The 27,112-nt window shown below is 40.9% G+C and overlaps 1 protein-coding gene across 2 annotated transcripts in view; it reads right to left on the bottom strand.

Moving 5' to 3' along the window:
* Positions 1 to 27,112, bottom strand: part of CTTNBP2 (cortactin binding protein 2) — a 670,231-nt gene that overhangs the window by 324,601 nt on the left and 318,518 nt on the right. The window contains exons 4-5 of one of the 2 annotated variants that reach the window (XM_086919417.1): positions 11,431 to 13,090; positions 2,574 to 2,777 (exon numbers count right to left, since the gene is read on the bottom strand). In XM_086919417.1, coding sequence (XP_086775543.1) covers positions 2,574 to 2,777; positions 11,431 to 13,090 — 1,864 coding nt within the window. Of the gene's footprint in view, positions 1 to 2,573; positions 2,778 to 11,430; positions 13,091 to 27,112 lie in introns of those variants that run through there. The other variant, XM_086919418.1, reaches the window with a different exon arrangement.

A 27,112-nucleotide genomic window follows, 5' to 3' on the forward strand; every position in this document is an offset into this window, starting at 1 on the left:
AAAAGGTTTAAGTGATCTTTTTGTTAGGTATGGTAATATCTTACTTTACATTTTAAAAAATCTTAAAATTCCCTGAAAAAACAAAAAACAGCAATAACTCGCACCCTTACCAAGCACTGCTTATGACCACACATCACTTCACACATGAAATGTTCTACGACATTATTAATAACATCACCGAGAACAACGCTATGTATAGTAGGGGCATGAGCTATAGTTTCTTCAGTAAACATTATCTGATCAATTTCAATGTTTTTTGTTCGTTTACAATGTTACTTTTTAACTGACATTTTCACCTAACTATAACATCACTTGAACCTTTGTCATTTTTAGTGAATGGTCATATACAATAGGTAGGTAGACAGACAGACAGAAAGGTCATAGGCAGTGCATGGTGGGGGCACATGTTTTGGAAAGGAGATGCACTACTGATGCAGACATCTCTCTCAAATAATGTTTAGCCTATTTAAAAATATATCATGGCCCAAATTACTATAAACACACACCACCCCTAACATTTTTAACCTTCTCGTTTCATGCCTGCATTAACATTTCATACTCATTTATTTCAGCTTGCTACGGAGGAATGGCTTTAAATTCAACAGCATCAATTCTAACAAAATGGCATTTAGGAATTTCCAGTTAGCGCAGTAAACTATAACTGTTTAATTTCAGTTTTTTTTTGTTTAAAATGTGATGTTTCAACTAACTATAATATAAATATTTACATTGAATTTGAGGTTCTTTTTAATGTAAAGTAAGATCTCATTACCATAACCAACTATAATGTCACTTTAGCCTTTGCTTTCTCAGTGAATTTCTAGGGTTCTTTTTAACGCAAAGTAAGATCTTATAATCATACCGACCCCTCTGTGGGTTCTCAATCACCAGCCACACACAGCCTGTATCTGTGTGCAGCGTGGGGTTGGAAGCAGGGCTTGGTGGGCAACCAGGCTGCGTGTCCAACCTCCCGTGGGCAGCCAATCCCCCATAGACACCCCCACACTTTTTTTGTACTTCATTTTCCCAGTTTACCTGGTGTTCTCGAGGAACTCTAGTGGGACCACGGCGAACCCCCAATGGTTTTGTTTACATTTTGGGCCTGTAATAGTGGCTGCAACATTTCTTCTGTTGGTGCAGCCTGCCAATCAGAGAGCTCAGTTCCGCAGGAGCAAAATGACAAACTGAAGCAAGAGCCTGCTTGGCCAATCACAACACTTTTTAAATTCCCTGTCCTGCTAACTCCCCGACAGACTTTCAATGTATCTCTATTCTTCTAACCTGAATTTCTCCAAAATTACTGAATGGACTTACACCTAATCACAAAAAGTACACTTTCGGGAGAAAGATCGAACGGTCTGATGAATTTGGTGCAACTCCACTAAACTATTTTGGCTGTAGTTCAGTCTAAAATTCCCTATGGAAATTGCATATTTAAGGTGGTTTGCAATATCCATTTACAACAATGTAGGTGGAGGTTATCTGTAATGCATGATCACCTTCTTCCTCTCCAATACTAGTTGTGACGTGGTTTCTGGTGCAAGACATACATAGACTGTAATTGTACTAATTTTACTACATGTTCACCATCATCCTCTCCAATACTAGTTGTAATGTTCTTTATGAGATACATAGACCATGTAGAGAGTCAGGGTCCAAATCTATATAATGAATGTGATATATGTACTGTGTAATTAAGGAAAACTCGTTTTCAGCCTCTAGTTTGTGGCAAGAAAATTCTTGTAATAATCCAATGTAAATTAGTTTCAAAGTTAGAAAACACGGTTTTCAGAAAGTGTGAAACTTCAAGTGAAAGGTACGTGTCAGGGTGAGATGGTATTTTCTGTTCCTATAAGTGGTGCACCGTTTGCACACAAGGCAGTGGCACTGGTTTTCATTCATCATAACAATTAAATCCTATGGATGCTGCAGTGGCAAGGGGCTTGACTCGGGGAGTTGGTGTGATTTTCTTGCTTTGGCCTTGAGCCTCACTATCGAGGTTAGTCCGCTCTGGACACAGTCTTGATGTATGTGCACCTCACTTGTGCTTTACATCAGGGTAAGTAGCGAGACCCTACCTGATCTGCAGACTAGGATTTCGGATTAGCATCAAGTCATTTGCTGTATCACATCTTTCTTAATACGGTCTAGTATTTCATATGTCTGCAGTCGTTTAACATATGTAAGGAGCTGAAACCGTAACATCTTTAAGAACAAATAGACCACGTTACAAAAGAAATACATTAATTTGTCAGCATTTGTTTTCCTGTGGGGATGATGTCGAGTCCTAATCGCTGGAATACATTTGCAAAATGGCACATATGTTTGCTACTAGTTCACTGTTAGATGTATAATAAAATAGATAACATCTGAATAAATACATTACAGCTTTTCAATTTGACTGTGTAAAAATCATTGTTATTTTAATCTTTTGAATTAAAATCATATTCTCTGAGATGGCTCTTGGCACTTAGCAGCAGACCATACCTTAAGGAGCTTTACAATAAATTCCGTTTCATGAAAAATGATGTAAGAGGGGGCGGGGTTAGGGGAAGTAATTGTAAATAAATTACCTGTATGTCCATTCTCAGCAGCAGAATACAAGGCAGGATAGCCATCTTCACAGGAGTAATTAATGTTCGTTCCTTCTTCATTAAGCAGCATTGACAATAAAGTGACATTTCCCTGGGCAGCAGCTTGGTGAAGAAGGGTGGACCCGCCACCCAGGGGGGCAGGACCACCACTCATTAGCAAAGGGGTTAGGGAGGGAGACCAGCCTGTGAGTTAAAGCAACACACATTAGAAAGAAATACACCCATGAATTAAGACTCCACACTTATGTTTCAATGTTTTTGATTAGGTTCAGTGCAGCCTTATCAGTATTTAGCAAAAACATTGCAAGAGCAATACTGCCCCACACGACACAGGCTTTCAGTTTCCAATGCAAATGATAGTTACCATTGGCATGACAAAAAATATAAAGATAATAATCTTGGATTTAAGAAAACTGCTTACAATTTGAAATTAAACTGCAATGCCCAATTAGAACTATAATTTATATCTGGTCCAATGATGCATTTTGCAGTTAACTGAAAATCTGCTTTGAAAATGTAAGAATTTCACTCAACATGTTAATATATGTATCAAATCCTATTGTGGTGATACATACTGGGTTCTACAAGTAGATCTAGAGATGCAGTTCCTATGTCACAGGCTCAAATGTCCATGACCACAAGCAACTCTTTCAATCTGTTTATCGATTTAATGATTTTTAAGACACACTTTAACCTTTGCTAACTAAGAAAAACATTCTGTACAATAATATTAGAAACGGTGTTATCTGGGTTAAAAGTTCTTAGTGCAATTCTTAAGCTGCAGCTTTAGAAGGAGATTTGCTAAGCGCATGACGTTTCTTGCATGTGGGGTGGAAAACCTTGTTAACTCTGCATTGCGCAAAAGGCTGCAAAAAGAAAAAAAAAGAAAACGAAAGAGCTTTATTTGTGCTGTTATGATACCATGGAGACTGAAGAGCAGAAACCACGCAGTATTTGCTTTTTGCACATTGAAAAAATCATATTATATATATCCAAGATAGACAAATCCAACCACCAGTTGTGCCAGGTGTCTGAACACGCTTTTCTAGTCCAAAGAAGGCAAATCTAAACACATATTTAATTTTAAATGACACATCCCCACATACTCCATCATTAAAGTAATCACATTCAGAAGCGAATTTTCAGCGTTACAAACAAATATGACATTCCAGTTAAGGAACCCCGGTGACTAGGCACATGTATAAACACACAAGATGACATAACATATTTGGACTACTTAAGGAAAAACCCCAAGGGAGTGAGAAATAACTAAGGTGAACAGATGAAACCACTGCACAATCCATGATCCAGTAGCGGGCTTTGCTTTAACAGCACTGAGTCTTCAGGGATCTGTGGACTTTCATACAAGACTACTTGGTCATTGGCACTGACAGCCCAGAGTAAAATTACATTTGTGCCGTTCAGTCAGTGCCATTCTTTGGCGCATCTCCTGATGCAGACCTGTACACCACTGTTGTGATCTTGGTCAATCTGTACCATAGTCATGCTGGTTTATGCGAACACAGGAGTGGCGCATGGTGGCACCTGGGACATGGAATTCCATGGCAACCATATTGAAAGATTACATAAAAGGTACAATGCTATTTACTTGTATTTGAAGCGCTATGGCATTAACCCACTCTTATTAGCTGATCAGGGAAGCTTTCTTCCAGTGGCTCAATCATGGCTTCTTAAGCAGGGAGTGTTCCAGCCTGAGCCTTCAGGCCTCGGGAATAGCCCAATGTAAAATGATGGTGACTAAGAAAGCCTGCAAGCGTTTAACAGTTTAGATGCCATCTACAATGTGCCATGCCTAAATATTTATCAAATGTTACTTGGTTTTAGGCTGGGCTTCTGCAGGAATGAAAAAACTATGTAGGAATGTTCCACTTGAGCTACATTTGAATATAGTGGGATTTAATGATGGAATGCAATACTGGGGAATTGTACACTAGAATACAGGCAAAGCCACATGTGATAGTATTAAGAGGCATCAAATGGTCAGATGTGTCTTACAAAGAGAAGTTGCTCTATTTCAAGAAAACCTGACGTCTAGAGTAGTTACTGGTTCAGCTGGAAGATGTTTGATATGTAAAAAAAAGGGGGGGGTTGTAAAAGAATGGGCCCTGTTTATAATTTTGGGTATCAGTTGTTTCAAGGAAAATAGTTTAATTGTTCCTACTATCTTATTTCAACTCACATGCAGATCTAAATATTTGAATTAAGACTGGTACAAGGTGACATATTTAATTAAACTGTTTATGTCTGGTATAAGTAGGAACTAAATACCTATAAAATACTCTAAAATTCAAAATACCCCAGAAGTTTATGAGATGAGTGCATGGACCACATGTCATCAAATTTTACAGAGCATGCTCAAATCCACACATTCTTACACATATAAAGGACAGGTACAGCAGCGCATGCATAAAACATGTTTCTCAAAGTCCGTTTTTGATCATGTTAAAGTGCCAAATTATTGATATGAAAATATCAGACTTCACACCTAATTTGGGGATCAAACACTTAAAATAGTAAGTGTAGAAATCCAACCTCAAGTCGCTCTTAACGATCAACAGAACATGCTAGTACATTGTGAAGGATCTCCTTTGTCCTTTCAAGAGGCACAGAAACTGGAAGATTTTAAATGTCTCGATTTAGACAAATAGATTTTGGTGAGACCAGACGCAGGCAACCCGATTTTGTGCCATGCTGCTCAGTCCAATGAAGTATGCAGTAATGCATAGAAGCATCATAGGTCAGTTTAGTTGAAGCCAGAAAAAGATCTAGCAGGACCAAAAACTCAGTCTTGTGAGCACAGTGCACCATGTAGTAGCTGGTTCGTGATTATTGGTGACAAACTTTGCAGATGACCGAGCAGGTTCTGATGTTTTAGGTATTTTCAGTGATTGAACCACAACTCATGTTCAGCAGAAATAAAATGTCCATAACCAGTTTTTTCTTTGGTGGCATTCTTGCAGTCAACACATGGTGCCTGGCTGGTGAGCGAGTCACCGCCAGCATCCTCTACACTGCACTGATTTATAACTGAGGGATGCAGCCAATGAATTGCCAGTGTGGGGCCATTCAGTTGAACAGCAGTCACAACAGTGCGCTAGCACTATCTGATTTGGGATTCGGTAAGGCCCAAATTTTGCATTCTATCGCAAACCAACATCTATCTTCTAAAAGACGTAATTTAAGTGATTGCAAACATTGCGCACATCTGTAATCTTGATGCATGTAAGAAGACATAAGATTTGCCCCACTGTGATTGTCAAAAAAATCTAAACGTGTTAACAAATTGGCAGGCCACTTCCCAACACAAATCTTGCTTCAGCGAGGTCAGGAAATTGCTCTAAATTACATGTTTGTCTTTAGGAAAAATATATTAAAATGCTAGTCGAGAACCAACACTGGCACCGCGACCACTTCAAGATGTTTTGATTTTTTTCGTTAACATTGGAATATATAACTCAAAGTTGTGCAGAGCAAGACATTTTAAAAAATCAGGAAAAAGTTTCTCCCATTTTGATAAGAGGACATTAAAGTGTGCTCCCTTTTCTTATAGCACAGATTTCCGGAGATGACTCTGAGTGCATGTAACACACACTATACCTACATTATAAGTGGAGGGCAGCATTAACCTACTCTTATAAGAAGTGGAGGGTGGACTTTTGTCAGACTCGTTTGTCCACATGTGAGACTGATGCCATATGATGGTAGAAAATGATAATTACTGAATATTAATAAATCAGAGCAATTTTAAAAATTCTAAATTATAGAGCAAATTAAAAAAAAATCTAAATGGATGAGAATCTTTTTGTTTCACACTCAAGAATGTTTGCGTCCCAAAACACAATTTCCTAAGGACGAAAACATAAATGTATTGGCAGATGATCAGCAATCAAAATAAATGTAAACTCTGGCTGGGAAGCTGCAAGATTCAGTCTGCCTTTGCAAGCGGATTCCTTTACTAGCTGTATTGTCAGAAAACGTGATGATACCTGTAAATTAATAATATCAGAGTTATAACATCATTAGACATGTCTGCTTTAGTCTGAAGGCGTCTTTGTGAAACAAAAATATCTTACATACACAAAAGACTTCATTGCACAGAGCCTGCAACGATATGCAGTACATACCTGGCTTGAGAGCAGAATTAGAGCTATTACAGTGCATTCATGTAATGAAATTGCTTTAAAGACACAAAGGTTAGATAACAGTGTGGCGTGGATGTGAAAGTGACAAAGAAGGCATGCAGTGACTACAGCACACAGGGAGAGATAAACAGCTTCTGGCATCAGCTTCAGAAATGGAGAGGGTTAATTTTAGAACCCAGAGTAAGAATTCGCCTGTAGCTTTTAAGCCAATCACATTCACGGCCCAAACAACCAGTAACAAAAAAAATTAATAAACGTGACTTTTTAAGTGCAATCATAAAAAGAAGGGTGAGGAAAAAGGTTGTATCGGGTATGGTAATCCACCTGCTTCGGGTATTTATTTATTTATTGCATGGTTTTCGTTAAACATGTGAATGCATATTTAAATATAACTCATAACTAAACTACTCTTCCTTTTTTTAATAATTGTATGTCTTTTGAAAGCAGCTGATTGCAGGAATAAGCTAAAATAGTAAATTGCGGCTCTTCGTTGTTGTCGTTTTTTTCCAGCAACCAAACATCTAAGAGGGCTTGGGGTATGTTGTGACAGAAGAGTTCTCTCATTGAACTGGGCGTGTTGTTCTAAACATGGAGGAATGTGGCCTCTTTCTGTCGAGACAGTTAAGCTGTCATTCCTCCCGCACAAAAACAGACTTCTTAGCTTTCGCACAGGGTACTCGCGCATGTTCATTTAGTTGCATTTCCTTTCGTGTTCAACCTTTCACGACCTTTGTTTTCACTTCAGCCATGTGAGTGGTGTAATAGAAATTAAAATACCCCCTGCATTTTACGGAGTCCTATCGTCAGGTCTGACACAAGACTCCAATGAGAACCTGAGCAGTCACCTCACCGCGGGTCGGCGCCGAATCAGCCTACCCGTCACACACAGTGCTCGCACGTGACCTTGAGGCACGGGAACGTAGGGCACGTGCGTACCGCGCACTGTTGACCTCTCCACTAATTCACGCTAGGACGCCGAGGACAGGGAAGTTACATTTGTCCAGCGATATAAACTGGCACAGCCTCGATTTCGAAACTCGCTCCCAAACGGGCATGTCAACTAGGCAGGATAAAATAGGACTTGGGATATCCAATTGCAGGATCTTTAATATGTTGCACAAGCTTGTTCTGAAACGTTCTGAGGTGCTGCCTCCCCTCTGGACAAGCAACTCTGTTAGCAGACTCAGGCAGTGCTTAATTTGAGCCAGAGGTTTCCATTGCTCAGCATCGTCACTTAATTGTCAACAATCGCACTTATGACAGAGTGTCACATGGTGGCGCTGTTTTATTTATTTAGAGATGAGCACTAAAACAACTGTTGATTACTTCAACATATTCTCAAAATGACCAATATCTGCTGTCCAAGCCGTTCTTACAGCTTTGGGTGCCTGGAATAGTCTGAATCATCACACTTGCAGTGTGTGATGGTTAGTACTGCTGTTGGTTCTGTAATCTGGAGCACTGGAAGGGGCAATGGGAAATGCAAGCAGCAGTGCCCTGCTGACAAGGGTCCTGACACAGATTTTTTAATTTTTTATATATATATACTTTTTTACAAATGAAGCACTGGATTCAGGACGTGTATGGAGCATCCCAAGGCTGTGTACCCACTCCATGAGCCTACACTTCCCACGTCTGACAGAAGTAAAGGGGAGTACACAATAATGCAATGAATGGAGTCCTCCTCTTATAACCTCACAATTCCAGCAGTTCACTCAACTGGACTTTGGCAAGCACTGAAGTAATCTCAAGTGACTCAGATTGATGTCAGTCATCCAACTGAACGCCTGTGGTGCGTTTTTCAATAAATGTACCGCATGTAGAGCAAGTCACAGCAGGCTAAAATACCAGCCAATAATCGGTCGAAGTAGACCACAAAACTACACATGTTTTCTGGAGAATCATAGGTTAGCGGAGTTCTGGTTATTAACATGAAATATGGAACTAGCATTGCATTGATTAATCAATAAAGCGTAATTGGCTAACCATGACTTGCATAAACCTAGGAAAACAGGATCCCTACTTTCCAGGTGTTCCACAACTGCTGATTTCAATTCTACACAACAGCCGCTTGTGCACATCTACTTGGAAATTATATATTGTGTTGATTGTTTCACTGTGAATTGTCCATTATTGTATGCTTACGACAATTAGCACGATTTTGTTTAAAATAGATTTTGAAGATTTTGCTAACCAAATATGTCCAAAGCTCTCACTTCATTCTTTACCAAAATGGATATCATTTTTTTAAACACTGCAGAACAGTAACATTAGGCATTTTGGCTTCCTGTATGCACCAAGGGAAGCTCTTAATTAAAATATTGTGATTTAGAGCACACAGAACTGCGTCACAAATGCACCTGTACAGTGACCCCGATTTAACAAAGGACATGTTTTTTCTGATCACAATACGCATCATGCGCAAGTTGTACATGGGGGTAAAAAGTACAAATGATGACCATGAAAATATCTATGCTTCATGGTGTTGTCGCTCATGCACACAGCGAATGACGTCTCTAGCAACTAAAAAGTTTCTGTTGAAGGTTTCATGACTTTCACTTTGCTGAAACCCTCCTGATCACAAGGTTTCCTTACTTGAGTCTGGCAGAGGCAGCAGCGGTTTGGGAGAAAGGCCAATCGAAGCAAGTTATAGTTGCAATGTTTGTGTCTCAGGAAATAATGTAGATTTCTTTTCCTGTCTGGAAAAGAACCTCCTTCTCGTTTCTGTCGTGTCCTGACTCAATGAAGACAGACACGATTATTTATATTATAAGGAGCTTTATTCTTTGCATCCTTCTCCGTCCATGCCCCTACTCTATCTGCCCCTTTCCTGCCTACACTCCTCCTCTTCCCCTTGTCCCTGTCTAACTCCGCCCACCCAACTACTAGACTGCTGATTACATTACAGTTTCTTGAACCATCACTTCTTATATCTATTCTCTTTTGTGCGGCGGTTCATTGTTTGTATGTGCATACATTGAGCACACACTGCACATGCTATGTAGAAGCAACACAAATTTTAGCAAACACGACTCACAGTTTTACTTTTTCATGGACCGAGTTCATGTGTGCGCACAGTTATGTTCTGCATTTTATGGGCTAAACACCCAGGTGCGATAAGAACACATTTTGCGAACCAAGGCCCACACAAAGCGGTCTCTAGGTGCTGAACCGTTAAATGAAACCATTTCCTGCCACAGAGTGAAGGTGGCCTGGGCTTACACAATAAGAAGGTCTTAAACTTGTTTCTGAATATCTCAAATCTGAGAGACGTTCCTATGTCTCAAAAAAGTTTATTACATAAATAGGTGCCTAATTCACCCATAGATTTTAAATTGAAATGAATGCGGGCAAGTAATTCTTTAACCTGGGTCTGCAGCAATCTCTGTGGGATACAGGACTCCATATTTTCTCATAAATATGAGCAGGTAGCGCTATGAAGGCACATGCATAGCAGGCACAGACCTTGGAGGGAGTCTTTGACTGTACTGGAAAACAATGTAGCCCGCGCCTGGTCCCCTGCACATGACCGTCATCTCTGATGTTGAACACTACTCGCATTTTCCTGCTTTGGATTTTCTGGAGACAATAAGCTTCTTAATATATATATATATAATATATAATATATAATATATAATATATAATAATATTTATAATAATAATTATAATAATATATAATATAATAGAGGGCATTGCCATAATCTAACCATTAGTTCACCGTTGCTCCAACCAATGTAGCTCTTGATATTCTGGGATACACTCAAAGGTTATGCTCAACAGGAGCGGTAAAATGAGCACTGCACTCCCACTACCTATATCTACATTCAAAGTAGCATAGATAGTGTTGTGTTTTACAAGGTGGCGCACTATGAGCCTTGCTCCTGCCGGGGCCAACAGTAGGAGCGAGCTACAGGACGTAATTATGCCACCCTACTTCTCACACAAAGCATAGTCATGGCGATAGGGGTCCCAGAGCATACATGGTGAACCCATGAGGTATCTCCTTTCTATTTCAAGCAGCTCAGGCACTCAGCCGATGTAATACACCCATCTATGAGGTTTCAATGAAAGTGGAACCCCAAGATGATTAGAGACAAACCCTTAGCATGGAAGGGTAGCTTGACTGTGGATGGTGAATGAGGCTGCCAAGATTTCAAGAGTAGAACATTAACCTATAATAAAAAAACACAAAGTCTCCAGTAACTTTACCTCCCTTAACCTTCCCTCTGCGACCCTTCCATGCGGCTTCCTCACACTGAGCATTCTGTGTGATTAGACACTGCTTTTGGAGTTCTACAGATCCTGAATTCTTAGACATCAAAATTCGTACAATGTAAAGTATGCCGTTTTCTGGGAATCCTTTTCATTTAACAATGAACTAATACTGTTGAAATTGTTTCTATATGAAATATGATTTGGCTACAACCTGAAGAATTATTGAGACAGTTTACATCTTAATAAGGCAGTTTACTCCTAAACTGACTTCATAGTTTCATGTGAAAATAGGACTTTCGTGAGGAATTACCATACACCCAAAAACTGAAAAGTGCTATCAGCAAAATCTAGGACAGTAACATAAACCACAGAGCTAAAAAATATTCTGAAGTGCAGATAGTAAAGAAGAGGAGACAGGACATTCTAGGAGACAGTTGGTAAATGTACAATCCCTTTACCTGATGCTGTTACCAGTAGGCTGTCTGAATCACATGGTCTACAGGATGAAGCACATACAGGGTTTATGGAGGAGTTAGAGGCAATGGTGGTGGAAATGACAAGGGAGCTTTCGGAACATGCAGGTTGTTTCAGTCCAGGGGATTTGGGAGGCCAGGCACCCACCTGTGATGTGGCTATGGCTGGAATGACGCAGCCGGCAGATGCCACAGAAAGTTCAATAGTTGGTTTTGGTGGAAGCTGAGGTGAGGAGGACTTTGACAAAGTTTCCTCATTAATGCCCCTGATCCCTTGTAGTGATGTAGATGGAAGTGAATTCATGGATTTGTTTTCAACCTTCCCCGCAACATGAGAGGATCGGCTGCCATCCATGAGAACTTTCAACTGTGGGTGTGGTGGAGATGGAGTTTGTGAAAGCCCTGGCTTTTTGGGAGGTATTGGTGGAGGGTTGCCCCGATCAATTCTTGATACCGTGGGAGATTTTAAACCAAAAGTTTGATGAGCCATTCTTGCAGCTATTGGTGGATATGTGCCCACTTCCATTGAATGTGGCAATCCTGGTCTCAAACTGGCACCTCCATGTGGACTTGTAAATCGTGAAAGAACTTGTGTGACAGTGTTCCTGGCTAGCTGCTTTGCAGCTACATTGTCACGAGGAGGTATTTCTCTTGTTGAAGCATTCGGAGTTGCATTCCCATTTTGGTCGTGGTCATTAGCGTTGGCTTGGAACCTGAACCTAGCCGCTTGCACTCGGGGATTTAGGCCTGAATGCGAAGTTGTGTTGGCACAATGTGATTGTAAACTATGCATAGAAGAGGATAAGTAGCTGGGCGACGCTGGTAATGTAGAAAAGGCGGGGTTATTTTGATAAAGAGAGGTGCTACTTGCTAAATCTGGTGAAGAGCTAGAACCATTCTCCTCAGTCCTGCTAAGAGGTGGGCATGACAAATGGGCTGTGGAAGAAACAATAACTGAGTCATTACAGGCCACGTGCCTGTCAATACCTGGTTTCCCGATTAATGAATTTGTGCAAACATTCATTTTTGTATTACCAGCAGCCATGGCTGTGGGCTTGGCTGGGACAGTCAACGGTGACTTCTTTGTGATTTCAGTTTGATTATCAACCCTGAATATATCAGTTTGACAAGAAATAGATTGCGAAGACGGTCTATCCGCTCCAACGCCTATCGAAACAAAATGCAGTTCTTTCGTTTTTGGCGGATGTGAGGAGTTTAATTTGGAGTCATTTTCCTTTTGTATGTGCTCAACTACCATTTTCATTTTCTCCATCTCCTCTTTAAGGTCCTTGGTGTGTGCTTCTTCTCGAAAGAGTTTGGCACGAAGCTGTTCCCTCTCCGTGTCAAATTCCGAAAGCTGCTTTTCCATCTGAGCTTCCATCTGTGCTTCCATTTGTGTGCTTTTGAGCTTCTCGGCAGCGAGCGCCTCCTCCAGCTCAGAACATTTTTGCTTTTCTGCCTCTAGCTTTGACATGAGTTCTTCAAGTTTCTGGGACTCTTCGATGATTTTGCTGGATAGTTGTTTGCATTCTTTCACCAGCATCAACACGACGTGCTTATTCTTGGCCCGCTCTTCTTCAAGGCGCGTTGATACATTCTTATGCTCTTGCTCTAGGTTTTGCAACTGGGTCTTTTCGAACTCAAGCTGAAAAATATACAAAAGAAGAGATTACAGTCAGAGAAAGGCAGATGCAGGTGGTGAGTTTTTTTCAAATATTGTACCCTTAAGTTTGAAAGATATTTTGTTCGTTCTAAAGATTATTTATTCAACTACAGTACAGTACTTAAATCAACTGTGGCTAGTTTGCAGTACAATGGAGAAAGCAACAGGGCCATTAGATTTTAGCCAACTCAGGCTTAGAGATATTTATTGTGCAGGAATCGATGATGGGATAGTGATTTGGGCTAAATTTGCATGAGGCGTACAGGTAGGCAGGTTGCCAATTTGATGACCAAGCATTTCAGTTTTTATTAACCCAATCAGCTTCAAAAGCTGCAAAACTAGCACAGGTAAAAAAAAATTAGAAAGCTGCAGTGCATCAGGAACTTTCCTGCTGCTAGACAGGGGTGGGAGAAGCAGAGGTTTACCATTATTGCTGTAAGAGCTGCGCACCATCTCCTTTCGCTGCTGCTTGAAGTCGGAGGGTAGGACTTCTTGAGTGGAAAAAGGATATGATGTGCCAAGCAGTGAACATGGTCTTCCCAATGGGGAAGCACAAAACCCTGCAGCCTTATTTCCCATCTATGTTTGATTATGCCAGCCCAGTCAAATTCGGTAATATTTTCAAATTCGACAAACTACATGAGAATAATTTAAAAAATTGCCCACTTCTAATGAGGAACCATATTATGCTAAATTGGCACTTATGCACATAAATGAATGCCATCAATTCTGAAGCATGTTTGCTTAATGCCAGGGGCGGCTCTAGGCTCATGGCGGCCCCGGGCAGGGAGCGTAGTTAGGGGGCCCCAGAAGAGGTGGTCCGGGCGGGGTGGAGCGCGGAGGCCAGTGAGGGGGGGTGGGGGGGGGGGGAGTTTGGGGGGGTCAGGGTGTTTGGAAGTGGAACAGAGCCGGAGGCCGCCAAATCCCTGCCAGGGGCCACCATGCAAATATGTATCCATCCTCAGAGGATTATTATATTGAGGATATATATTGGCGTGGTGGCCCCTGGATTTTGGTGGCCCTGTGCAGGTGCACAGCTTGCACATGCCTAAGGCTGCCCCTGTTAATACAGAATGGAACAAACACGTTCAGGTTTTGTTAGAACCGGGGTTCTCTAGTTGGCAATGGTTTGCGCCTTTGTCCAAATAGGGACCCTTGCTTTTAGTCAGGGTAAGGGGCGACACTCCTAAAATAACCCCGGCTCAACTCTGTGGTAGCTTGGCATGAGCAGGAAGGCTTATCTCAGAGGCAGTATGTAAAGCAGTTGTGAACACATACAGTAATACAGTGAAAACACTAGATGGACACAACACAGGTTTTTATAAAAAGAAGTATTCTTTTTATACTTAACACAAGACCCAAATGTCAAAAAAATCCACAATACAATATTAAGAAAATTACTTTTAGATGGTAAAAACAGCCTAGTTCAAAGATGATGGTAAATTCGACACATTATTCACAAAGTACCTTTGGATGGGAAACGCAAGTTAAACAAAAGGTTTGCAGGGAGAACGATGTGTCGGTTCCTTGCTCCAGGGGAGGCGATGCGTCTGTTCCTCAGTGCTTGCGCAAAGTAGGTGATGCGTCTGTTCCTTACCGGAGAGGAGATGATGCGACAAACTCGTGGTGCGTCCCGGTTGCGATGAGACAAGATGGTGCCTCAATACGATGCGACGATGTGAAGGTGATGCGTGCATGCCCGACGGCTGTGCGGCGAATTCTGTAACTTCAAAGCAGCGACAGGCTCTGCGACAAGCTTCTCCGGTGATGTGACAGCGAGCACATTTCTCTGGTGATGCGACGGCAACCCTTGCAGTGGCGACGCACTTCTCCGATGATGCAACGGCAACAGCTGTGGATGCGACCGGCTTCTCATTGAGACCCTCTTCCATGCCCCAACACCACGCAGGCTTCTGCAGACAAAATTCCCAGCAAGGAAACTCAGGGGGGAGCTGGTGGTGAAGTCCTCTATCCCGGAGACTTCAGCAGGAGGCAAGCACAGTTCAAGCCCTTTGAAATTCTTCTTCAAGATGATGAAAGTTGCAATAAAAGTCTTTCTCCTTTCCTTGGCAATAAAGAAACCACTGCAGGCCAACCCCGAAAGCAACACACTGGCATAGGGGTAGTCCAACTCCAGCAGATTCTCTGGCTCTTCTCCTTGGCAAAAAGTCTGTCTTGATGTCCAGAAGTGATCTAAAGTCTTGGGGTCTGGGCCCCAATATGTATACAAGTAAATCCTTTGTCCTCTGAGAGCAGAGGGGGCCTGTACCTAGCCAAAACCAGTTCTGTGCAGCTTCCTGGCAGGAGGTGGAGACAGCATTGTTGAAAGCAGACCTGGCCCAGGTAGCTGAAAGGAAATCTCTTCCCCCTACTCTCTATTCTATGAGTTCTCAGGGGAGTAAAAGGAAATCTCCCCCCCCCCCACTCTCTATGCAGCCAAGGTACTATTCAGCCCAGCCCTGACTCATCAGACTGCTGGAGCCCAAGACCTCCTGTCGCTCACAAACCAGACATGCAATACACAACCTAGCAGAGGCAGGCAGGATGGTTAGGTCAGAAAATACCTACTTTGTAAAAGTGGTATTTTCAAACACAAAATATTAAAACCAACTTTACTAAAAGATGTGTTTTATTTTTCTGAGTTCAGGCATACTAAATTTGTTTTTCTATCATGTTCTCTGGGTCAGTTAGGATTATAAGATGTTATAATCAAACTGCCCGTTCTGGCCTATGGGGACAGGTAGCCTTGCAATAGTGAAAAATCGAAATTGGCTGTAAATCACTATCAGGACATGCCACACACACCAGGGCATGTCCTAACTTTCACATACAATGCACCCTGCCCTTGGGCCTACCTTAGGGGTGTCTAACATGTAGAAAATGGAATGTTTAGGGACTGGTAAGTGGGTGCACTTACCAAGTCGATATGGCACTACTAGACTGCACACAAGCTCTGCAATGGCAGGCCTGAGACACACTTTACCAGCTGCTTCTGTGGGTGGCACAATCAGTGCGGCAAGTCCACTAGCAGCATTCAATCTACAGGCCCTGGGTGCACATGGTGCGCTGTACTAGGGTCTGACAAGTAAATCAAATAAGTCAATAATATAATCACTAATATATTACAACAATTTACAATAGGGAACACTTGCATTGTGGCACTGAATAGCAGTGGCACAGTGCCAAAAGCATCTAAAACCAGCAAAACATTAACAACAGATGAGACAACAGTGAAAAATGGAAGGGAGACTCAGGGCATTGGTACCAGGTCTAACAGGTTGTATAAAGAATGAAACTTGAACTAAGTTGGTAAAAAAATATGCCAAATGGCGTTCTGTCCCATTCATATTGCTTGCATGATAGAGAATGGAGCACACAAAGTTATTTCCAAATCCATCCTGGAGTAAAATACAGAGTATTTTTCAACAGGGAAAATGGAACCAAGTAATTTTGCACTATATTTTAGTGGTTGCATTAATAAGGATGTGACCCATCTGGTTCTGATTCCATCTGGACTTACTTTTTATTATCCCCTAGACAAGCGCTGAGATGCCCCCGGGTGAGTCACGCGCTGCATAAGAGTTCATAACATAACATAACCCAGACGTTCGCTTTTGAAATGTGAAATCAGTTTATGCTCTTTCTTATTAAGCAAACATAGTGTAAAGTCCATTTGCTATATTTTTGCTTTAGACTTTATAAAACGTGGATTGGCCCAATGTCTGCTCGTTTTTTTTCCCAATTACAAAAACTGCAGAAATGGTACAAAATAGGATGGCTCAATTTTTTTGCATCACCACAAACTTTACATAAATGGCCCCAATATTTAGTGATTCGGAGCTTGTAAGAAAAATTGGCAAAACAGGACCACTGTGCAGAGCTATTGTATTGCATGGGCTAATTACAGATAAATAACTGCATTTCAGTAAAAGGCATGGTTATCACTGAGAGCTTAATTCTTTCAAAATTAAATAAAGAGATAATGAGTGATGGGGCATGTCTGTAATTTGCATTGCAGAAATGTAAAGCTTAGAAAAATCACATACTTTGGTCATCAAACAGATGGTCCCATTGCAAGGGAATCACATGCATATACGTGCCGATATTTAAGTGGCCAGTACTTATACATGTATGTTGGCAGTTTCATATCAGGAGCAAGACCCGAATGGATCTCAGACCACTGTACATTCGAGCATGCACTCAGTTTTCATAATAACAGTTTCACAAGTTGTACTGCATGCCAGTAGTTTACAAAGGAAAAGGGTTCTCAGAAGGTTTACAAAAGGGATTATTTTCTCAGTATAACACTAGCCTCATAATATGTTTCAGGGCCTTCTAATTTGGTACTATATGTCCAGTTATTTTGTAATTTGTGTGTGAGTAACAACATGTATCAAAATGACCACAGAGATCGAGGTAGGATTCATGTGGAGTTGAGGTGGAGTGGGACCAGCCCATTAACCTCGGAGGTTTAGACGTTGTCCACTACACATATCAACAGTATGGTTACTGCCATAAAGATCCTAGACTGATTTAGAACTGGGCCAGTTAGTGGAATGACGAAGACTCTAATAACACTAATCACTTGACAACATAGCATTTTAATTTGTAGTGCAAAACCTTTATACTAAAGGGCGGTTCCTCTTCAGGGATTTCCTGGCATAGCCATGTCACCTGTGAGCTCACCAAGCGATTACTAAATTAAATTATTACACTTTTAACATTTTAATTTAGCAATGTACATGCAAAAACGACTTTTGTGTTTACATGAACTCTGCAATGCACTGGTTAGCCCTCTCTGCCTCTCCACAGGCTCCTGATGACAGGCGTTGGAGGAGGGAACTGAGCAACGATCCAGCTGCCGCATTCGGTGGATGGATGTCTGGATTGGGTGTGTGAGGGGCCTAGTTCAACTATAACCCCCTAACACAGGCACAACCATTTTTATTTAGCAAACACACTGCAACTGTCTCAGACAGCAGAGTGTACCTACTGAAATGGAACTGTCAAGGCACACAATGTATCCCAGGTGGCCAATGGGGAGCCAAACAGAGCAGCAGGGACAGGACGCCTAGCACCGTCCCAGCGTTTGATAGAGATGTCATTCCAGACCCATCAAGAAGCTAGGAGGAGGCTTGAGGTGAGTCTTTCCCTTTCAAAACCTAGCCTTGCTGCCCTGCTGCTCATTCTGGCTTCTTGTTAGGAATCATGGCTTGCAGGTTCCAATGTCCAGCGCTGGATTCCCTCTCTGTCGGTGCCATGGGGCCTCTGAGTTGCCAGCAAATGAAACAAGAGGTTTCGCGCTGCGCGTGCAGTGCTGCGCACTGCAACACTGCGCACTGCAACGCTAGGCGCGAGACCTAAAAAGGTAAGTAAAGAAATAATAAATTAGTGTTGTTTCTCTATTTATATATGAGTGAAAGTGTGTGCGGATGTGATTGAGAAAGAATGAGATTGAGTTAGGTGTGTGTTAGTTTAATGTGTTTGAGAGTGTCAAAGAGAATGAAAAAGTGAGAATCAATGAGGAAGAAAGATAGTATGAATAAGGGAAAACGAGGGAGTGAATAAAGCAGTGCAAATGAATCTGAGTGAGTAAGGGGAATATTGTAAAAGAGGGTAAGAGTGAGTCAGGATGCAGCAGATGCAGTTGCACCAGGATGCAGGGGTCCTGTTGCTACTGCACTGTTTAAGCAGAACACAACACATGTACACAAGGTGTACAAATCTGAACCCTGAACACTTGCAATTATTATTGAGGGTCAGTGATTGTGAAAGTGTGAGTGTGTGCAGGTCTGCTTGTGTGTGAGAAGCAGTGAGAGTGAGTGTATGGGTGCATTTCTGTCTGAGGGAACCCAAGGAATATGTTGAAAATAGTGAGGTAAACCTGTGACAAGTATTTCACCCATCAGTTTTAGGGATCACAAGCCACCACTGTTTATGCCCCTGGTAATACCAAAAGAGAAATTATTTGTTGCAATAAGCTGCGGACATTACACTCCTCACACTTTGCTAATCACAAATACACAACTGCGTGTAACACTGATCAATCCAAATATCGCTGATACATCTGTTTATGTAATTTAACGACTACTGCCAATAAATTAAATACAAGCATCACAAAACTGTGTATATGGTACAACAGCATGTGTTCAAATGCAACAGAGCCACGCTCCATTGAAACAAAATGTTCTGCAACCATAAAACTCCATAGTGTTGCCACCTATTCGGCTGCTATGTTACATTAAGCTGTAACATATGCAAAACCATCTGTCTGCTAGTGGTATTCAGTCTACCATAGAGATTCACTCCATGGCTCTTTAATACAGATTTTCTCTTAGAAGCACAACATTTCAATTGAGTGCAAGATTCAAGAATAATTTTGGTCGACTGACTGGAAAAGATTTAATTTGTTTTGGGTGGGTAACTGGCTTTTTTTTGTAGCTCTAATCCAGGGCTATTGACTTTTCAAAAACTAGCGAAAGAACTGTGCAGAAGATCACCAATTAATCCAAGAAATGAAATTCCTAAATCTGTAGTAATGTTTTTGATACGCAAATTACTGCATTATCAAAGTAATTATAATGGCTTGTCTGTCCGCGCTTTGATAATATTAGAACAATCTACTGGGTGTGACCAAGATCATCACACATCAACGACTGTTCCAGGTGAACACTAGTACATCATGCATATATTCGCATTTTTTCCACATTTCAGGCAGTGGAGGCGTGGCAAATTAAATTGCTGTTATGGAAGAATAATCCGCGCCACGAGATTTACAAAATGTTTAGAAGGTCTGGTTATGTCCAATTTTAATTTATGAGCATTTTGAATTATGTGCTCAATGTATAACTATCAATATTGTAAATAATTTAGCACTAACCATGCAACCAATAACTTATATAACTGTATTTATATGTAAAGTTATCGTACAAAAATAATAAAATTGTGTTTATTTTTGAGCAAACTGCTCATATGCCACCAAATCACTGATGTAAGGAGGAATTAATTCTAAGTTTATGCTATGTCGGAGCACAATGAACTGTACTAATTTACCAAATATTACATTTTAAGAAAGGAGCACATTTGAAATACTTGATTTAATTATTGCCCAAAATAATAAATTATGCTATCTCACTTAGACATGGCTACAAGACAGTGCATGCAATGGGTACACAAAAGGACTCTTTAGATGGACAGAAATTAACTGTGTCTGGAAGGGGAGCATAAGTTATCAGTTTGCCAATATGCTGGCATATGTCAAACGCCACTGTGAAATCATCTGTTCATTGTTGTGAATCCTTATTCTTCAAACCCTGAGGCAGATACTTGTACTTTTCTATGCTACGGAGACCTCCTGATTGAAAACCCTGGTTCGCAGACCAGCTAGCAGATATTTAGTCAAATTAATTATAAATTGCTTGGCCCTTTTCGCGCTCAGGGTTATGAATGTCTGGGACGAAAGCCACCACGATCCAGCCACTCATCACTTAACATCCACCAATTGGCATCTGTCGCATGCATTCCACAGGCCACAAACTCAACTTGGGTTTCTCTATTGAGAGCATCATCTCAGTGACCTCTTCTAAATTAATTGCCTGATCTGATTAGCTCGCTATTAAATTACAGGCAGTTGTTGAGAAAGCACCCTCTTCCAGTCATTAATCCTTACTTCTTAGTCTAACTTCCTGGTCCCTTGCTTAATCATCTTCACAGAGACACTTGCATAATGCAACAACACCATATTAGAAGCATTATTTTAATCAATAGTTTGTTCTAAATAACAGCATAAATTACACCAGTTTTAATCCCAACTAGGGAAAGTTAAAATCAAAGACACCAAATTGATAGGGTATTCTCCCCAATGTGCTATAGAACCTATAGGCAACAAAAATGGCTAAAAGGCCTTGATAGATAATTACAAAAACACTGTATGAAATAAACCTTTTATTTCTTTGTTTGCCTATAAAATGATCTACAATAGTGCAAAGATGTTCCCCGTAAAGCCCTAAACAATTAACTGGATCCACTCCAGTAATTTTCCAACTTATTGTTTCAGATTTTCGCAGTTGAAAATCCAACTGTTCACTCGTATCTTAAACCGATTACCATCTAAGTAGAGATGGAATATGGCTGGGCATTCAACTTAGCAATAAGGCCCTCTCAGTGACTGAAACACCTAAACTAATCAAAATGGTACAGGTGAATAAAGCTGTTGGATATGGATATATATATATATATTCCACAACACCAGTCCACCGGCAGCAGAACGCAGCAGCGGGTGCCTCCGTAAGGTAGGTGACTCCTTCTTGCCTTGCCAGCAACTTCAAACACACGGAGCACAAGCGGGATTGTTTAACAAAATAAAGGTTTAATGTGGCAAATGCATTTCGGTAATTGTACCTTCCTCAGTGCCAAACCAATTGTTAATGCCCTGTTCAGCCTCCAATATTTGAATCCTCTCTGCATCTTTATTGGTGGGGCTTCAGTCCATCTGTAACGGCACCTCCTTCTATAGGTAGCGAGAACGGAAGTGGCGGGGACTCAGTGTTCCATAATGCACCTTTTCATTCTCTTCCGTTATCGTTGTTTATGAATGCTTGGGCTTTCTCATTGTAATGCCAAAATTCGAGTATATAAATATTCACTGAAAAAAAACATAGGTTTCAGGCCTGATATAGTTAGGAATTAGCATTTAAAAAACCTTTAAAATTCACTCTAAAAACTATAAGTTTTAGGGGTGTTATAGTTAGCTGGACATTTCACTCATACAAAACCATTGAAATTGCTCCTATATAGTTAGTTGTACTAACTATATTTCACGCACCCGCAATCCACTGCTGATGATGTCACATATTACATAATTCATGACATGGTCAGTGACATCACTGATGACATCTCAAATGACATCACTGATGACATCACTGATGACACCATCCAGTGAATGTGGTTTGCTTCGTTATTTAAATATGCATTATATAATTTTGCAATTTGCATTGAAGAATGAGTGGATATATAAAAATAAATATTTGGATGGAGGATTTAGTAGCAGTGTAATTGACTGTTTACTTGACCAATTTATAGTGTCTCACTAAATATAGTGGATAGTGACTAAACTGTGTGAATATCTGTATCACTTTGTCAGTTGTTGTGTAAACTGGTTCTCCAGTTGGTAACTAGCTATGTGAAAGTCTATATTAGTTATTGATTAGTTAACTGAGTATTTGTTTGGGAGAGTGAATGTGTGTGTGGTTCGGTGGGGGGTGTGTGACTGCCCAAAGATGTGTGAATACTTCATTCACTAGATATATGAAGTTAAAACTACATGTTCTAACAGTTGTTTGGGTGAGTGAATATCTTTATGGGTGTGATGATGAGCAAATATATTTCTCAATGGTACATGTCCAACAAACTAGAAATATAAAAGGCAATGAAAGGCAGTGTATGTGTCAGTTGTTGTATATAAATTAGTATACATAAGACTCAATCATTGTGTGAGTGACTGTATGGATAACTGTATACTTGTAATAATGATTTTATAATTCACTAAGTATGACTTACTATCTATCTAAATTAATAGATGAAGTTGTGTTTGTATAAGTGTGTAGCTAAGTAAATATGTCAGTATGATCCATTGTTTGCATAAGTGAGTAGGATGACTTCATATGTGAATAGGATGTGTGCTGGTCTGTAATGTCGATATAGGTGTATAAGTATTTTTGATAGTGTTCTATTGTTCATTGACCGCATGTATGAGTGAATCTACAGGTAAGTGATTAGATGTGTGTATACATCTATGAATCACTGAGTGGGTTTTTAAATACTTGTATTGCTGTGACAATGGATTCAAATAGGATACTCTGTATTTTACAAAGAGTGATGAAATATTTTACTAGTGTATGAAAAGGTGTATGTGATTGTCACGTGGATGATGTCATCAGTGATGTCATCAGTGATGTCATTTGAGATGTCATCAGTGATGTCACTGACCATGTCATGAATGATGTAATATGTGACATTATCAGCAGTGGATTGCGGGTGCGCGAAATTTAGTTAGTTCAACTAACTATATAGGAGCAATTTCAATGGTTTTGTATGAGTGAAATGTCCAGCTAACTATAACACCCCTAAAACTTATAGTTTTTGGAGTGAATTTTAAAGGTTTTTTAAATGCTAATTCCCAACTATATAAGGCCTGAAACCTATGGTTTTTTCAGTGAATTTCAAAGGTTTTTAAAATGCTAATTCCTATCTATATAAGGCCTGAAACCTATGTTTTTTTCAGTGAATTTCAAAGGTTTTTTTAATGCCAATTCCTAACTATATAAGACCTGAAGGCCCACCAGGAATCTCCAGTATGCGCCTGGGGACTGCATTGCAGAGAGGTGTAATGAAGCTACGCCCCTTTTTACACCTCTCTGCAACGCAGCCCCCAGGCGTGTTTGCAGAGGGGGAACTAATTCCTCTTGTATACTGGGGTCCCTGGGGGCCAACTAGCCCACCTTGAACCTGCAATATGCGCCAGGGGGCTGCATTGCAGAGAGGTGTAATGAGGCCACACCCTTTTTTACACCTCTCTGCAACGCAGCCCCCGTGCATGTTTGAAGGGGGGGAACTAATTCCCCTTGCATACTAGGGGCCCCTGGGGGCCAATTAGCCCACCTGGAACCTCCAGTATGCGCCAGGGGGCTGAATTGCACAGAGGTGAAATGAGGCTATGTCCCTTGTTACACCTCTCTGCAACACAGCCCCCTGGCGCGTTTGCAGAGGGGGAACTAATCCCTTTGCATACTGGGGGTCCCTGGGGGCCAACTAGCCCACCAGGAGCCTCCAGTATGTGCCAGGGGCTGCATTGCAGAGAGGTGTAATGAGGCCACACCCTTTTTTACACCTCTCTGCAACGCAGCCCCCGTGCATGTTTGAAGAGGGGGAACTAATTCCCCTTGCATACTGGGGGTCCCTGGGGCCCAACTAGCCCACCAGGAGCCTCCAGTATGCGACGAGGGGCTGTGTTGCTTTGCCCCGGAGGGCGGCGGTCCCCGGAGCAGTGTGGGGGGGATTGGGCACCCCCCACACCTCTTTATCACTATGCCCCTGCGATTTGGTCCCCCTGGGGGGGGTAATTTTTAAAAAACATACCGGGTTTAAAAAAAAAAAAATTGGCCTTGGGGGTCTTTGTGGGACCACCGTAACAGGCCTAGGGGGTCAGGGTGGTTCTACCCTGCCCCCTTTTTGTGTTCTACACGTTTGTTTTTCTGCTTTCGTGTGCCTCAGTCTAATGAGCACAAGATGGCTGCCAACACTTCCTGGTTTGGAGTGTTGACAGCCAATAAGCATGCAGCTTTCTCGGAAAGATAGGCGCACCGTCCACGTACAGTACGCGGACCCGTGCGCGCACCCGCGATTTTTCGAATTTTTTATTTTTTTTTTGCCTTGGAGGGTCCTAGTGGGACCCCCTGAGCAGGCCTAGGGGGTCAGGGTGCTTCTACCCTGCCCCCTTTTTGAGATCTACACGTTTGTTTTTCTGCTTTCTTCTGCCTCAGTCTACCGAGGCACAAGATGGCTGCCAACAATTTCTGTTTTGGAGAGTTGACAGACATTGGCAGCCAATCAGCATGCAGCTCGTGCGCGCGAAGGTCCGCGCACGTCCGCACACGTATATATAAATATATATATATATATATATTATAGTTAGCTGGACATTTTACTCATACAAAACCATTGAACTTCCCCCATTATAGTTAGTTGTACTCACTATAACTTGCGAACCCGCAATCCACTGCTGATGATGTCACATATTACATCATTCATGACATGGTCAGTGACATCACTGATGACATCATCCAGTGAATGTGGTTTGCTTTGATATTTAAATATGTATTATAAATACACTACTTTGCATTGAAGAATGAGTGGATATATAAATATAAATGTGTGGATGGTGGATTTAGTAACAGTATCATTGATTGTTTCCATGACTAATTTGTAGAGTCTCACTATATATAATGTGTAGTTACTAAACTGTGTGAAAGTCTATTGCTTTGTCTTAATTGCTATGTTAAAGACTATATTTGTTATTGGTTTCTTAACTGAGTATTTATATGGGTAAATGAATGTCTATGTGGTTTGGTTGGGGGTGTGTGATTGCCAAAAAATGTGTGAATATTTCATTCAGTAGGTATATGAGGTTAAGACTACATGTTATAACACTTGTTTCAGTGAGTGTATATGTTTATGGGTGTGGTGGTGATGAAATATTTCTCTCAATGGTACATCTCCATTAAACTTGAAAAAAAGACAGTGTATGTGACAGTTATATCTAATTAAGTGTGCCTAAGACTTAGTGATTGTATGAGTCACTATATGGATAACTGTATACTTGTAATAGTGATTTTATAACGTACTAAGTGTGAGTTACTATCTATATAAATAGATGAAGTGGTGTTTGTATAAGTGTGTAGGTGAGTAAATGTAAGTATAATCAATTGTTTGCATAAGTCAGAAGGATGTCTTTATAAGTGAATACAATGTGTGCTGGTGTGTAATGTTGAAATAGGCGTATAAGTATATTTGATAGTGTTCTGTTGATTATTCACTGCATGGAACACTGAATCTATAGGTAAGTGATTAGATGTGTGTATAGTTCTATGAATAACTGAGTGAATAACTGAGTGGTTGTTTAGAAATTTCTATTGGTGTGTCAATGGTTTCAAATATGGCACTTTCTATTTTACAGTGAGTGATGAAAGATTATACCAGTGTGTGATGAGGTGTATTTGATTGTCACATGGATGATGTCATCAGTGATGTCATCTGAGATGTCATCAGTGATGTCACTGACCATGTCATGAATGATGCACTTTTTGTGACGTTCCAGTGGCGCAGAAGACTGAGTGATATTTATCAGGCAGGACTAAGCCACTTTTTGTGGCGTAATCCTGCCTGATAAATATCAGTCCCTTTAACGCAGGGGTGTGCAATGGGTGTTGCTGGGAGCGTTCCCAGCAGCATCCATGGACTTGAGTAATTTATAGCATCCTCAAAGTCAGTCTTTCAAAAATGCCAAAGTATAGGACATGATAATCCAAATCCAAATGTTTCTCAAGAAAAGTCATAAACCGTGTCCGTGGGTAATATCTGCCCAAACGCCGATATTCCGAACAATTGAAAAAGACTTTTCTTGAGAAACATTTGGATTTGGATTATCATGTCCTATACTTTGGAATTTTTGAAAGACTGACTTTGAGGATGCTATAAATTACTCAAGTCTGCCCGAATTGTGTGGTTAAATCGATACCTAGTCACTTTGAATAGGAATGTACTTACGTCTCGTCTAATATTTGGAAGAAATATCTAGTTATATGACAACAGGATACCGACATAACTTGAAGGAAATAAGAACGCCCTGAAGAAGTTCTGTTGTACAGAAAGAAACGCGTCGGCTGGCTGTGGTACATAAACTTAAGGAAAATAAAAGCATTTGAATATACACCAAGATTCAGCGCTTCAATAAGGACTCTAAGTGATATGATTTGATTGGACTTGTTGTGCAAGTGGTGCTGTGCCAAACTTTGGAATATTCTCCACTACTCTCTACTACTCACTCTCTACTACTCCACTACTCTCGAATACTCACTCTCTACTACTCATTCTCTACTTCTCTAGTACTCTCTACTACTCTCTCTCTACTACTCACTCCCTACTACTCACTATCTACTACTCTCTACTACTCACTCTCTACTACTCTTTACTCTCTACTACTAACTCTCTACTACTTACTTGTTACTACTCACTCGTTACTACTCACTCTCTACTACTCTCTACTACTCACTCTCTACTACTCTCTACTACTCACTCTCTACTTCTCACTCTCTACTACTCTCTACTACTCACTTTCTACTACTCTCTCTCTACTACTCTACTACTCACTCTCTACTACTCTCTCTCTACTACTCACTCTCTACTACTCACTCTCTACTACTCACTCTCTACTACTCACTCTCTACT

Source organism: Lissotriton vulgaris, chromosome 1_1 (assembly GCF_964263255.1).
Source record: "Lissotriton vulgaris chromosome 1_1, aLisVul1.2, whole genome shotgun sequence".
Lineage (NCBI taxonomy): Eukaryota > Metazoa > Chordata > Amphibia > Caudata > Salamandridae > Lissotriton > Lissotriton vulgaris.